Here is a 15,195-nt window from a genome sequence, read left to right as displayed (position 1 = left end):
TCACGGCTCGCAATACATGGGTGGGAGTGGGTGGGGGGGATGAGGTGACAAACAAAATACCTAACCTGACCGGGTACCGGTCGTTCCGCCTCTGCTTCTGTTATGCCCTGCGCCAGGAAGGCGCTTTTAAGCCCAGATTTAGGCCCAGATCTCTGTACTGGAGTGAATGTATGACATTGTTCTGCATTCTGTCTATCAACTGTTGTTTTGCACACATCGCTCCTGCAGCACAGGACTCAACTTTAGCCCGGCTGGGGCTTTGAACGCCAAGTAGCAGCACTCTTAAGTGGCAGGAAGGGCGCTCCAGTCACGCTCAGTGCCTGGAAGGCGTTCTTAACCACATGGCTGCTAGGCGTTTTCCCGTCCTGCGCTAGAAAATCATAAACACCATAATTCATGACGAGCTGGCCTTGTCATCCGCGCACGGCAGGTAAGCGCCATGACGAGCCCAGCTCGTCATTAGCTTCGAAGGGGTTAAGCCCCACATCACTGAGTCCTGCAATGTGGGACGCATGTGTGCCCTGGGGGGGAGGCTCGGCCACCACCCCCGGTACTTTACTGTCTTTCAATTTGCTAAACTCGGCCCTAGTGCATATCCGGACTAATTGACATTGGATCCAGGGGGCTTGTAGTACTTGTTTTGCTTCACACATAGGAGGTGCTATACTTTTTCTGCTTCGATTTAAACTGATGAATTCTGTCATATCTAATGGTATATCAGCCAGCCTTCCTTCTTATGAACTGGGAGTTTTTGATAACCTAGCTGGAGCTCCTATTAGCATGAAGGATTGACTGGGAACTGTGGACCAAGGGTCCTTAAACTAAAGTGTCATCCCGAATCAATCCATTCCTCAAGATCCCCACCGGGCACCGGGACAGGGTTGAATAGTTCGAGGCTGGCTCCCGAGTCCCAGGATGGCGCGTAGTTCAGAAACCTTTGAAATGCCGCCCGCTCGATGCATAGCTGCCAGGGTTTCAGATTGCTCAACAATATTGTAAAAACACCGATGTACACACAGACCGAAGTCTGCTACAATTACGTTTTGCATGCATTTGAGGTGCTACACCTGACCTTTTAGTGTGTCACCGTAATCACTTAGGAGTTCACAGAGCCAGTGCAGCAGTCCGTGCGGACTGCTGCCCATCGATGGTGCACTCTGCTGCAGCCTGTTCTCAGGCTGCCTGGCCACTCTGACTCGTCCGGGCCCCCGTGCCGCTCGCCAGCCAGACTCTCACTGTGAGCCGTCGGCTGCAGAAGTGTTTTGCGCACCCGGGCCGCCTGTTGTGATCAAGCCTCTTGCGCGGCCGGCGATGCACACCGCAGGCGGAAGCTGAGCTCAGTATGACTCTGGGACCCACCTGTGGCTCGCCTCGTCCCCGCATTAGCCCATGTCTTTGCGCATGCTGGAGGTTGCCATTGCCCAGGCCAGGAGAGACTGCCTGACTCGCGCGCGCAGCACACCAACGTGCGTGCAACGTGCCACAAGTGCCGCGCCGCCTTGCCGCCTCCAAAACAGTGCCGCCTGGGGCGGTCCGCCCCCCTCGCCCCCCCCTAGCTACGCGGCTGAGTGAGCCTTGAAAGTTATCGGAACTGTGTATTTTGGATATCAGAAAGCTTCAGACCCTACTCTCCCAAGAGAAAGTTGTAAATTGCTAGAAAAGGGGCTTCATGTGTAAGAAGACAATGCATAAGTTTTCCCTCTGACAAACTGGTATGGCGTTCAAGTAATTCTAGATTTAGAAGACTCTAACAGAAGTGACTCTCTTCAATGGCCCATTACAATTTTAAGGATCCCATTTCCATGGTGTACCGTTGCATGTTCTCATAGTGTCAAAGGAGATGATGCATGAATTTAACAAAATGGTTCCCAGAACCTTCTCTGCCTCCTTTTCCAAGCAAGACCATCCTTTTTTGGAGGGCTTTGTCTCTAAACCTGATCCATATAGGTCGATCGAGTTGTCTCCGAAAACTCTTCGATGCTATCCAGATCTGTCTCGCGGTCGGCCAGCATGACCATGAAGAGGAAAGCAATGAAAAAGCATGGCATGACTACATGGATCAGTACACGGGGCTTACAAGTGCAGCCCACATTATATTCTCCTTTAGAGGAGGAGGAGAAGACCTGCCTGACGATCTGGAGTGCGTCTTATTTGTTCTAGTCGGAAGCTGGCAAGAATGAAGGAGAAGTTTAACCCTGAGAAATTCAAGTTCCATCCACATCTTTTGATAAAGAAAGAGGAGCAAGTCCTACATCACAGCCCCACTTTGAGCACACAAGCCTCAACCCCAAGTACATGGAATTTAGGCACCTATTCATAGGTAGATCATTTTAAAAGAAAGTCTTAACTTCTTTTTGCCTTTGCTGAATGAATATATTTATTTAATTTAGTTCATAAAAACCCATCAGACAGCATTTCATTGCTAATTTGTATTGGAAATATGGCTTCAAGTGGGATCTATGTTGATGATACAATGTGTGTCACCTGAGGAGACATACCTTTTTGCATAAATGATAGATTTTGACTAGTAGAAACAGTCTGTTGAAATGGCGCATCTGAAAAAGAAGCAACGTTTTCCACTCTTGGATGAAACTTCCTCTGGTTATAATACTTTTAACAAGGACTTTCTGCTATTGAAAGGATCACAGCCCTAGATTTGTAAATTATTCCATTTCATTTTAGAAATCAGTAAACATGAAATATAGGAACATTTATTGTGAAAAAATTTCAAAACAAACCATAAATAAATGTACTTGTTCAAAGTTCAATTGATCTTAACTTTCATTAACCTTTCAAAAGCCTGTTCACAAGTTAAATCCTGAGAGGCGGCCATGGGCCTTAACCAAATTAGAGCTTTCAATGAATGGCTGCAAAAAAGTGTCATTTTTTGTAAACATCTGACCTGGACAGCTTGAATGAACATTTAGGAGGAGGGCAGCTCACCTCTGAAACCCAAAGGATGCGAAGACCCAAGGGAAACATTGTACAAGGTCTTGAGGGTGGAAGATGGAGCAGGCGGTGGTCTAGGGAGACTCACCTGCTCCCCATGATGTGTTTCCACAAGGGAAGGATGTTTGTCAATGCACTTTTGATGAATATGGCCGCTTAGGGAAATCCAATTCAGCCAGAAGATCTGAAGTCCCTTGCAGGCCACTATTCCTTTATTCTCACCGCTCACTCAAGGTTGTAAAATCAAGAAACCTGAGTACTGTTCATTCGGTAGGTCATTGTGCAACCCCCTCCGAAAGGGGAATGTTCAGTGAGACTAGGTAGTTCATGGGTAGCATCGCAGATTGCATCTTGATCAAGTTTGATCTTGCAGCAACTTTAAGGTTCTTGAGAGGAATATGGAAAGATCTCTGTGCTTAGAAATGGAAATCAAGGATTTCATAAAATGCCTCAATTGAACTCCTTTCATTTGCCAAACAGTGCAGGCCTGGGAACTGAACAGTGCAGTAGCAGTTGTGAGCAGTCTCTTTGAACCCATGGGTGAGGCCAAGATAGATCTAGTTAGCCTTCTTACGTGCTCTGATATTTAACATATTTACACTTTGTTTTGCTTCATCTACTGAGGGACCATTGATGATCTGACATTGAGTACAAACCCTTGCTGTGGAGGCTTGCTCAAATCAGCTGGTGTCTCTCTAAATGGGTGAGTATCAATAGCTAAGGGATGGCTGGGCCATGACCCTCTTACACACCTCCTGGTGGTGTAATACATTTATGATGTGTGCTCCATGAAGTTAGCCTTCCATAGAAAGCAGAGGTAGGAAGACACCTTTTGTTTCTATCTGGTTTAAGGGTAAGGTACACATGGAGTAGCCAAAAGCCCCAAAAAAGAACTTTCTTTAGTTATATTTTTCTACAATGTGTATAGCTTGGGTGAATTTACTGCAGTTTTTTTTTTATTTCCTGGCAAATGATTATGCTGCTATATTTCTATACTGTTCTTTTGGGGGGTAAAGATAAAAAATAATTGGTGTCTCAACAGGCCTTCCTTCAGGAGGCTACAACAGCAGTAGGAAAGGATTATACAAGCCGTTGAAACCAAGAAGATGCTAAAATAGTTCATAAGGGGCAGAGGAGGTCCACAAGAAAAGGGAACAATGTGCCCTGTTTCCTAAAGAGGTCATAACCAGGAAGAAATCGTTGTGTCCCATCTGTGTCAATAAATGGTGGCATGCGATGACACCGGTAGCCACATCCATGACGTTACAGGCTCTTCAGGACATTTGTAGAGTGAGCCCACAGAAAAAGATTTATACTTTCTCCAACCCCTACTGCCTAAATGTGAGCCCAAGAAGACAGTCTATGGAGGCACAAGTGGTGTTGTGGGACCGCTTTAAATAAGGATGGAGTGGAGAAGCTGTATCTCACTTCCATTTTTAGGTTTTGCCTGCACAACACTTGCAAAATCTCTTGTAATTATAAAAAGAAAATCTTAAAAGGTGATTACAGCCTGCTCATTACTTAACAATCGTTGGTTTTGCTGTCACTTTTATTTTCTTGCATCTCACTGATCAGCATCATCACTTCAACGGGTTTCACTTACTCTTTCCTTGGCTGTTTTCTGGAGTTTGGCCCAAGTACCGTTTCCGGATGGTGACCAGTGTCCTTCCACTGGCCGCATGCTTTCCGAGGTACTTTTTAAAAAATTCACATCAGCATTTTTAGAAACATTCAGCAGGAAACACACCATGCATTTCGGTTTTTTACTACATGTGAAAGCGAAATTGACAAATAACTACAGCATGGCACTCTTGTGAGTGTATTCAGTGTTACCGGTCTAAAATGAGGCGCTAAACCAGCATTTAACATGCTCTTAAATATAGTCTCATTTTTATCTCTCGAAAAATGACGCACCCTTTAAAGTGTTTTCTAAGCGCTGCAATCAGGGTTGGGGATGAATTTTGACCGTGTTTATGCTAATATTCATCAGGTTGCCAATAGGATGCCCTTTTGCTAGAGTCAGGGGTCTCATTGCATGCTCTTAATGGGAAGGGATCAGGTCTGTAACAATACTTGACTCCGGCATCCCGTGCCCAATTACAGTGCCAGTTTTCAGGGTCAGATGCACTGTCCAGCACACGTCTCCAATCCAGGCTCTCCCTCAAAGCTCTGTAAATCGCTGAGGGCGTTTCCTGCCGAGCAAGACTAAGATCATTGAGAGAAAAGTCTGCTCATGAGGCTGTCTTGCTAAGAAGCTCTGGAGGCTGCTGGAGCTTCACGCCTTGGCCACACTATTTTGGGTCCAAATAGCCAGTTCTATTGAGAGTTGCCAAGGGCAACTCGTCAAGGGGGCGCCCAGTGTATGTTGCCACCAAGACTAGGGTCAAATCTCAAGTGTATTAATCTAGTTACATTGGCAAAGTCAAAAAGTTTCACTTGTGTGGGACCTATTGGCGTTGTCAATATTTGTTAAAGATCTTGTACAACAGCAGGGGCTTAAAGTGCCATAAAATGCGGCATGACGCGGTCAACGCTGCGATGCAACATCTTTAAAAAAAACATTGACAATACCAGTAGGCGAAATCTGTTGGCTTTGCCAATGGTTGTTACTTAAAATTCTCCTAATGAGAATGAATGTATGTCAGTCTATGAAATATGAGATGCTGGAGAAGAAAATTACCTGCAGCTATATTTTGTCATCTTTGGTTTGTGCTTTTCTCCCACTCCTCTATGGAACATTAATACGGAAATATGGGCACTCTGGTGCTAAAGAATCTGGAGGTGGTTCCCAGGTGCGCATCTTAAGCCCGTCCACCTCACTCAGAGACTATGCTTGCCATCTGTGAATGATGCCTTTGCTCAGTGGCGGCTACCAGGGAACAGTGGGTGGCGGGGGATACAAGAAAAAAAGACGACTTACCTTCTTGTCGCTGGTCGCCGCCTCTCCTCCATCCTTTGCTCTACCTCCATCCCGGTAGCACCCAAGCTTCCAGACTCCCCTAGCCAATCTCAATGCTGCTGTCACCATGGCAGCAGTGTCCTGATTGGTCTGAGCGCCGTGCTTGGGTGCTCAGACAGGCATTAGGAGCATGTGCATGTTCTCCACCCAGGCTGTGCTTACAGCCCGGTGGAGGACATGCTAAGTGCGCATGACGGTTTGGTATTCCCAAGACCGGCGGCCAAACCGCCATCCGCTCTTAGGAGCACCATCCACTCCTCCCTCTGAAACTAGCCCAGCCCTGCCCGCCATAACCTAGCTCCAGTCATTATAGTAAAAATAAAATTATCAAGTTATTATCATTTTATGTTTCCTTAGCGGAGGAGCCGCCTCTGCCTTTTGCAACAGAATTGTGGTTACTGGGAACTAAGGGGCTCATGATGGCGGAAGGGCCGCCACCGCCAGGCCGGCGGTGAGGTCCGCCAGCCCTGCGGACTGCAATTCTCCCACCGCCATTGTACGATGGCGGTGGGATTCAGACCGCGACCACGGCGGACACAAAGCCCGTCTGCCACGGAACCGCCACAGGCAATCGTTACGTTACGATTGCCCAGCAGATCTGTCTGCACCCACAAAATGGTGCCGGTGCCTAGCAAGCACCGTCTGCCAAATTATGATGAGGTCTCCAGCCAGCCTTTCTGCGGCAGGCGGAGTTTGATTTTGGGGGCCTGTTGCGTGCCCCCTGTTGTGTTGGGGGAGGTGAGGGTGCACTGGGGGGTACCCATGATACCCCCTGACATTTCACTGCAACAAGTGGCAGGCACAGTGTAGTGCCTGCCACGTATTGCAGTGAAATGCACAACATGATCATTTTGACATCGCGGCGGTGCTGCTGTTAGCAGCCACCGCCGCAATGTTAATGGTGCGGAACAGGACCGCAGAGGTGGCGGTCCCATCATAATGCGGTATGCGGGACCGCTGCATGCATGGCGGGCGGTCCCGGTTTCCACCACTATGGCGGACGAAGCCAGTCCGTCCGCCATTGTAATGAGTCCCTAACTTTTTCATACATCGAATATCATTATTTGTGTAATGGCCATGAGACCCACTGATGTTCTTCTGCTTTAAATGTTGTTTCAGAAGATCAGGCTTCTAGTTCTACATTGTTGGCTGTACTTTTAGTTAAAATCGTGTTTATATCTTTTGCTTACCCACAATGTCTGCCTCCGTCTAGGGTGAAATGTCTTGGTAAATGGTGCCTAAGCGCCATGTGTCCTGTTACTAATAACCTTTTCTATTTAGTCTTTTCCCTTCGCTTGAATGCCTCACCGCCTTCTGTCCATTTTACAGTCCCGGCGCCGTACAGCACATGTCTCTGCTCCTCTTCTCATGACGCGTCTCTTCTCTTCCCTCAGGTGATTCCGATGCTGCCGCGGCTGCTGTGCGAGGAGCTGTGCAGTCTCAATCCCATGGCGGATCGGCTGACTTTTTCTGTGATTTGGAAGTTATCACCAGAAGGAAAGGTAAAGCTTCAGCAGTCTTCTTGGTCTTTCTTACCATTTACTCCATGAAGTTGTGTGGTTGTGTGAGGCCAAAGATACTTGATCTATTGACACGCAACTAGTGCTGGTCACATTGAAGAAGAACCGTCCAGTTCAGAAGAAAAATGCATGGTAGTCCAATATTTGGCAGTTCAGCACATATCCTCCCTGCTCAGAATTCGTATAAAAAAAGTGTGCCGTTCCGTAGGTTCTTCTTAACTAAATCTGGTAGTGGGTGGACTTATTCTGGTCAGTGGGCATATCCTTTTCAGAGTGCTCAGATGCTCACCCAATCAATTGGCATGCTTCCTCATTGGCCATGGTCCTTGTTGGGTGGGTGCTGGAGTACCCAACAGACCCCGAATAGGGGCTCTTTGCCAGAGATATTTTATCTCCTAGTCTGATCAGACAAAATGATATTTGCCCTTCCCTAGCTTGGTAGAAGAGTATTAAGTGGGTTGGGATAGTGATCAGATTTAAATTAACTTTGGCCCGTCAACAACAATTCTATTCTGAATGGTTGTCTATGTTAAGGTTAAAAACCGACCGGATAGGAACTTGTGGGATACTAATGGTACCTCAGTTCTAGAGTGTGGTCAACATGTTTCTTGTCTATGGTGCCCAGAAGGGGTCAGTGACTGTTTTTCATGACCGTTTCTGGTACCCTAATCTTCTCTGTTCAGTACTCTGTGGATGAGACAATACAAAGATGTACCCGTAGAGATGTATGTACAGATAATGAAAACAATTGGTACTTTCCTAGTACCATAACTCACAACAACGACTCAGTATCCCTTCTAGAACCAGGATGCTTCCTTGCAGAGAAAAAGGGGGAGAGAGAGAGAGAGAGACAGCTAGAGGAGGGGGAGTTCCAAATGAAAGGGCACCGTATGAGGTCAAACAACCCTAGTCTGGTAACACCCCCCAATTTAAGGATTGGAAGGGAGAGACCCGTTTCTCATTATAGCCCTCACTCACTCTAATAGTGTCATGCTTCATCATCGGGCTTACCCCAACTCCTTAAGGTCGAGTTGGGCTCAGCCATATTTCAGGTAGCACTTATGAAGATATTGTGTACGGGGTCGTACCGTTAAAGATAACCTTCCTCCCCACTCCTAAAGTATCCTTTATTATTGGAGTGGGAGTGAATGTTAAAAAATACTATAGTAGGGTGGGAGGATGTGAGGTTCCTATGACTCTAAACTAGACACCAGCATGTTTCAGCCCTTGCTATTGGCCTACTGACGGTCCTGGGCTTTCGTCAGGGTGGGATGCGAATAAGTCACTTCCTCCAAAGACGTGAATGCAAAGTGGGCCTGCAATTTACATGTATCATACTACAGAATTTTTTGGAACACCAGCTCCCAACTGTGGGCTTGAGGGGAAGGCCTTGTAGTCACACACTGTAGTTTTAAGAAAACACATAATGCTGAGGACTGTTAGAATAACTGTCAAAGAAGACATCCCCATGTATAACTCAGCCCGGTAGGTCTTGCCTCCCTTCAGTGGCCTCCAATTGAGCAGAGGCTCAAATTCAAAGCCCTCCGTATAGCCCACAGGCCACTGTCAGATAAATGACCTCTCTTCCTACGACAGTTGCTCTCCTACTATATTCCTAGGAGAACCCTTCGATCCTCTGACTCCCGACAAGTAGCAGTCTCCATCATTAAAAAAGGCAAGAAGTGCAGGAAAATCCTTCAGCTACAACATAGCCAAACTGGAATGCACTCTCTTACACATTGCGGGCAACTACAAATGAACTGAATTTTTGCAAACTCCTAAAAACCTACCTTTTAGAAATCAGACCCTTTTAGATCATGTGGTCCAGTCTTTCTCACGAACAGCGCTGGGATGCCTGTGGATAGATATGCACTTTATTAATGCCACATAGAATAGAATAGAATAGAATGGAATGAATCTGGATCAATCTATTGGTGCAAGATGGACAAGGTGGATAGAATGAATCTGGATCAATCTATTGGTGCAAGGTGGACTCCCTACAGAGTATGTAATTCTCCGTAGAGAGGTATCTGCTGTAAGGTCTCTCCAGTTGTGTATGCCTTCAGAGAGCTTATATCATTGCTAAAGCTGCACCTTTGACGACAAAGGGAATGTGAGCGAGGTCCAGGCTGGGGATGGGGGTAGTAAGTCTGAATGCAAGAAGTGAAGGGGGAAGAGTGTGATTAGATGAGATATGTGGCCCCCATGTATGGGGCGGGGGGGGGGGGCTCGTGATTACCTGAGTAGATGAAGTCAAGTCCTCAACTCACATTTCGAATTGTCCCAAAACTATGTGCAAATGGGTAAAAAGACCATAAAAAGATAATATAAAGTTAGCAGACATGTTAGGATGGGTATTAATTTGTGCTTAATGTTCTGTGCAAATGTTTCACTGTCTGATCATCAATGAAGAGATGATTTCCTGGTCGTGTTTTGGGGAAGGTGATCTAGAATCGATGAAGGTTTATGAAGTCTAAACCAGGCATGCCAAGCCCATTGGGTATCTTATGAGCAGAGCGCCTCCTACTGCTTCTGTAATGGATGTTTTCTCTTTCAGATCCTCCAAGAATGGTTTGGCAGAAGCATCATCTGCTCCTGTGTTAAGCTGAGCTATGACCATGCCCAAAGCATGATTGAAAGCCCTGATAAGCTGTTCAGCCAGGAGGAGCTGCCCCCGCTTGCTCCACATCACCCCATCGACGAGATCCACCAGGCCGTCTTGAACCTGCACAGCATTGCCAAGAACCTGCGCAAACAGCGCTTCGATGGAGGTGCCTTACGGTTGGACCAGGTAATAACCAAACCCACTGGGTCTGTGTTCTATGGACAACCCTGACTATCTACAGGGTATTGCACAGCTCTTAATCCTACAGTTGTGGCTTGTAATTAGCACTCTGCACACTCTAACTATCATACTAAGATAGCTCACTACTTGTTGCCCTAGGATACACCCTCTACCCAGCGTGTTGCGATACTTAGTTTATCCAGCAAGCTACGATACACCTTTACCTAGCATATAAGGTATGCAGTTAGGCTAACAGGCTAGGTTATGTTCTCTAGTGGGAAACAGCCATCGAATGTGTTACAACGCATGCAATTACAATGTGGTCATTATAACGACTGTGTTGTTACATCGCAGTACCATTACAACGCAAGTCGTTACAACGACTTGCTCTAGGGGGCGCTCTAAACTAAGGAATAATATAATTTACTATTCCCACACCTTTCCTACTGTTGCATACACTGGAGTTGGACTAGTAAATTATACTATTCCTAAGTCCAGCGTAACCCCTAGAGCAAGTTGTTGTAACAACTTGCGTTGTAATGGTACTGTGATGTAACAACGCAGTCGTTTAACGACCGCATTGTAAACGCATGCGATGTAACCAGCTATATTCTCTCTAGCTATGGAAAAGGACTACACCCACCAGGTACTATACTGGGAACCCCATTCTAGCAAAAAATCTCTAGCTAGCAGCAGGGATTCGGCTTTTCGTTGGATGCACCTTCTAGCTAGGATGCACTGTCAAACTAGATAGTAGGATCTTTCCTCTAACCCCTTGTTCGGATACTGGATTGCGGCCCTCTAGGTAGCATCCTGTGACAGGCCTCTCCAGCTGTCTTAATGGAATATGTCCTCTAGCTACAATGCTGGGAGACGCTCTCTATGTAGCATACTTTGAGATGCTCTTTAGCTAGCATACTGGGATATACCTTCTAGCTAGCGTCCTGGAACTGTCTCACGAGCTTGCACACTTGGAGATGCTCTTTAGCTAACTTACTGGGATATACCTTCTAGCTAGCGTCCTGGAACCGTCCCTCGAGCTAGCATACTTGGAGATGCTCTTTAGCTGGCATACTGGGATATACCTTGTAGCTAGCATCCTGGAACCGTCCCTCGAGCTAGCATACTTGGAGAGGCTATTTAGCTGGCATACTGGGATATACCTTCTAGCTAGCGTCCTGGAACCGTCCCTCGAGCTAGCATACTTGGAGATGCTCTTTAGCTGGCATACTGGGATATACCTTCTAGCTAGCGTCCTGGAACCGTCCCTCGAGCTAGCATACTTGGAGATGCTCTTTAGCTGGCATACTGGGATATACCTTCTAGCTAGCGTCCTGGAACCGTCCCTCGAGCTAGCATACTTGGAGATGCTCTTTCGCTAGCATACTGGGATATACCTTCTAGCTAGCGTCCTGGAACCGTCCCTCGAGCTAGCATACTTGGAGATGCTCTTTCGCTAGCATACTGGGATATACCTTCTAGCTAGCGCCCTGGAACCGTCCCTCGAGCTAGCATACTTGGAGATGCTCTTTCGCTAGCATACTGGGATATACCTTCTAGCTAGCGTCCTGGAACCGTACCTCGAGCTAGCATACTTGGAGATGCTCTTTAGCTAGCATCCTGGGAGCATCCTCTAAGCTTGCATCCTGAGACAGTGCTTCTAACTAGCAAAGCTGGGGATGCTCTCTAGCTGTCATAGTTGGAGACACCTTCTATCTAGCCTCCTGGGATAGGCCCGCACACATTCTTTAAATGTCATGACGCATGTATTGTGTAAACATTTTGCTGCTTTGCATGAACAGGGGAAAAGTAAGGGAACATGAATGTATGGTTTACCTGTAAATACATACATTATATGCATAGATGTATTCATTTAGTATATAGAGCACAGATGTATATGAGCTATGAACGTAAAATGTCCATCAAAGTGATGGATATGCTAGAACTGTGACACCTCCTCCTGTGATGTCATTCTGTGATTTTATTGTGTCTTGCTTAGATAAAAATACACCATGCCCCCCTGTTTTTATTTCTGACTTGAGCTCCATGCCCCTTATTTTTATTTTTGACTTGTGTACTGTATTCTTTCCAGCTGCTCTTCAGCAGCATTTGTGGGGTCATGCCCCATGTGTAACACCCTGTGAACGTTCTAGCCTCTTTCTAGCAGTATTTGTGAAGGTCATGACCCCAGGTGTCACACCCTGTGTACTTTTCAGCTGCTGTTCAGCACTATTTGTGGGGTCGTAACCCCAGGTGTCGCACCCGGTGCACCTTCCAGCTGCTATTGAGCAGTATTTGTGGAGGTCATGACCCCAGGTGTCACACCCTGTGTACTTTCTAGCTGTTGTCCAGCAGTATTTGTGGGGTCATGACCCCCGGTGCCACACCCTGTGTAGTTTCCAGCTCCTCTTCAGCAGTATTTGTGGGGTCCTGGCCCCAGGTGTGAACTTGACATTGGTTCCAAGTTCACCTGGTTAGCATACATGAACTGTCATTATTAACTGGGAGGATCCATTGGTCAAAATTAACTGTGTGAAAGGCTATATCTGGTTTTCAGATAGTAAAGAGGCAGAGTGTTATGAGGTTGACATGCTTGCAGTTTGCAGTACTTTTTATGTATTTATTTATTTATTTATTTACTTGAGAGTTTTATATAGCGCTAGCTAGACCCGAAGGTATCTTTTGGGTTGTACAAACCATACGATGTGGGAGTGAGTGCGACTTGGAATGAATTCCTTTAGTCAGAGTCCCTTTTATGGAGGAGATTTTTGCAGACGAGAAAACTTTGATAGATGTCTTTTCCGAAGAGTTTTAGCTCAATTTAGGAAATGGTGCTTGAAAAGAAGCTTTTTCATTTCCCATTTGAGGATGCTACAGGAGGGTTTTGTTCTTAGTGGCAGAAGGGACAGTGGAAAACCTTTTTTCAGTCGTTTGGGAGGGATATCAAAGAGCACGCACTGTGAGAGTGCAACGAAAATAACGGATCTTGGTGCCCTCGAGGATTGTGACCAAGAAAGACACACACACACCCACTCTCAGACCCACTCTCAGACCCACTCTCAGACCCACTCTCAGACCCACTCTCAGACCCACTCTCAGACCCACTCACAGACCCACTCACAGACCCACTCACACACCCACTCTCAGAAGCCCTGCGACAATTCTCTGCCACTGTCTCAGTCACTCACCAATAAAGCATTTCAACACCCCATCAGGGTTACAAGTGCTATATCAATGCACACCTTTTCCCCTTTTTTACCCCTCCCCAACCCTCCTCAATCCAAATAACTGACTAACATATCCACCACTCCTATTCCTTTCATGTCTCACCATACTAATTCAACACTGATCCTGTATGGGTTCCAGAGTAGCGTGCTACTTGCGCTTCAAAACCCCATCAGGGTTAGCAAGCGCTAGATAAATACAAACCTTTTTCCCTCTTCTAACCCGCCACTATCCTTCTCTATCCAGATAACTGAATAACATATCCACATCTCAAATTACTTCATATTTCACTAAACTAATTTTCAACACTAATCCTTTATGGGTCCAACACCCATCAGGGGTAACAGGTGCTACATGAATGCAAACCTTTTCCCCTCGTCTATCCCTCCGCTATCCTTCTCACTCCAAATAACTGACTAATATCCACCACTCAAGTTTCTTTCATATTTCACCATGCCAATTCACCACTAATCCTTTATGGGTTTCCTGAGTAGCGTGCTTCAACACCCCATCAGGGGTAACCAGCGCTATATAAATACAAACGTTGTTTTTGCTTTTCTATCCTTCCGAATCCAAATAACTAACTAGCCTATCCACCACTTAAAATTTACTTGCATGTTTCACTATACCAATTCAACACTAATCCTCTATTGGAACCGGAGTAGCGTGCTACTGCTGAAAAAGCCCTTTGAGGCCTCGTCAGGGGTATTGAGCGCTATATAAATGCAATTACAATACAATGTCCGCCTCCCTCTCTCTGACATGCCTTAGCGTTTACTCTCTCAGTTCCCCCACAGACCCATAGGGTGCTTTGTCGGTCCTCGCAGGGCAGCACGTGCTGCACTCGTTCAAGGCAGGGCCTGTTTCGGGCGCTCCACCTACATTACACCGACCTCTAGGCCAAGGATGGGCTGAGAGAGGGTTACCCACAGATTGGTTTTCTTTTCTCAGGCTCTCTTCTCACCCCTAGGTGCTGCTTGCATTTTCGCGGTGAATATCTTTGAGCCCACCCATTTGAGCACATGTTGGCCCATTAGCAGTAAGGTTCCCTTTACTATTTTGAAAGACTTCCTCTTCCCCCTCACCCACTGGGCTGCTCAGCCTTCGACTGCCAACGAGAAAAAAAGACAGAAAACCTGGGACTAAATTTGATTTCGCATGTCAGGAGCTGCATCATGAGGGCTCTGCTCAGCACCAGCGGCCTGTTTTTTTGGCACCCGACATGTCTAAAGTTCATACACACAACTCTGAATTTTTGTGCATTAATGCATGGAATTTTAATCAGTGCTGAAATTGGGAAACCTTGACTCTGGGAACCCATACATTTTGGATTCAAGGCGTGGCTACCAAAAGGGAGTGGAGTCACGTGGGGCGGGGTCACGAAAAGAAGACTGACAGTCATTTTATATATTTATTTTTTAAACCTCTACCACAATGAAATTGGCAACAAGGCGAAACGTGACCGAACATCTGGTCTACTTAATTAGTCACAAAGAGGAAGCATTTTAAAATATCTTGTGGGGTTAAGGCATCTGCTACAGAGAGCTTTGTGTACCCGGTAAATCTCCAGGAATAATAATAATGGTAGGATAACTCAGGTGAATAATGCACTTGCTGGAGAGATGTGTGTTTTGTCTAGTTACAGTTTTGACTTATTGGGTAGCCTAGAGGATTAATGTGTCTCCTGCAAAGCACATGGTGTAACATGCAGATGACAGATGTGTATTTTATGTTGATGGGCAGGTGGATTACTGCTT

At 46.2% G+C, this 15,195-nt stretch overlaps 1 protein-coding gene across 1 annotated transcript in view; it reads left to right on the top strand.

Moving 5' to 3' along the window:
• DIS3L2 (DIS3 like 3'-5' exoribonuclease 2) overlaps window positions 1–15,195 on the top strand; it is a 799,214-nt gene that overhangs the window by 496,450 nt on the left and 287,569 nt on the right. Inside the window, exons 13-14 of the mRNA XM_086944551.1 lie at window positions 7,303–7,410; window positions 9,986–10,219. Of these exons, the coding sequence (XP_086800677.1) occupies window positions 7,303–7,410; window positions 9,986–10,219 (342 nt within the window). The remainder of the gene's footprint in view (window positions 1–7,302; window positions 7,411–9,985; window positions 10,220–15,195) is intronic.

The sequence above is a fragment of the Lissotriton vulgaris genome, chromosome 11 (assembly GCF_964263255.1).
Source record: "Lissotriton vulgaris chromosome 11, aLisVul1.2, whole genome shotgun sequence".
NCBI lineage: Eukaryota > Metazoa > Chordata > Amphibia > Caudata > Salamandridae > Lissotriton > Lissotriton vulgaris.
This window is presented reverse-complemented; position numbering and strand designations above follow the sequence as displayed.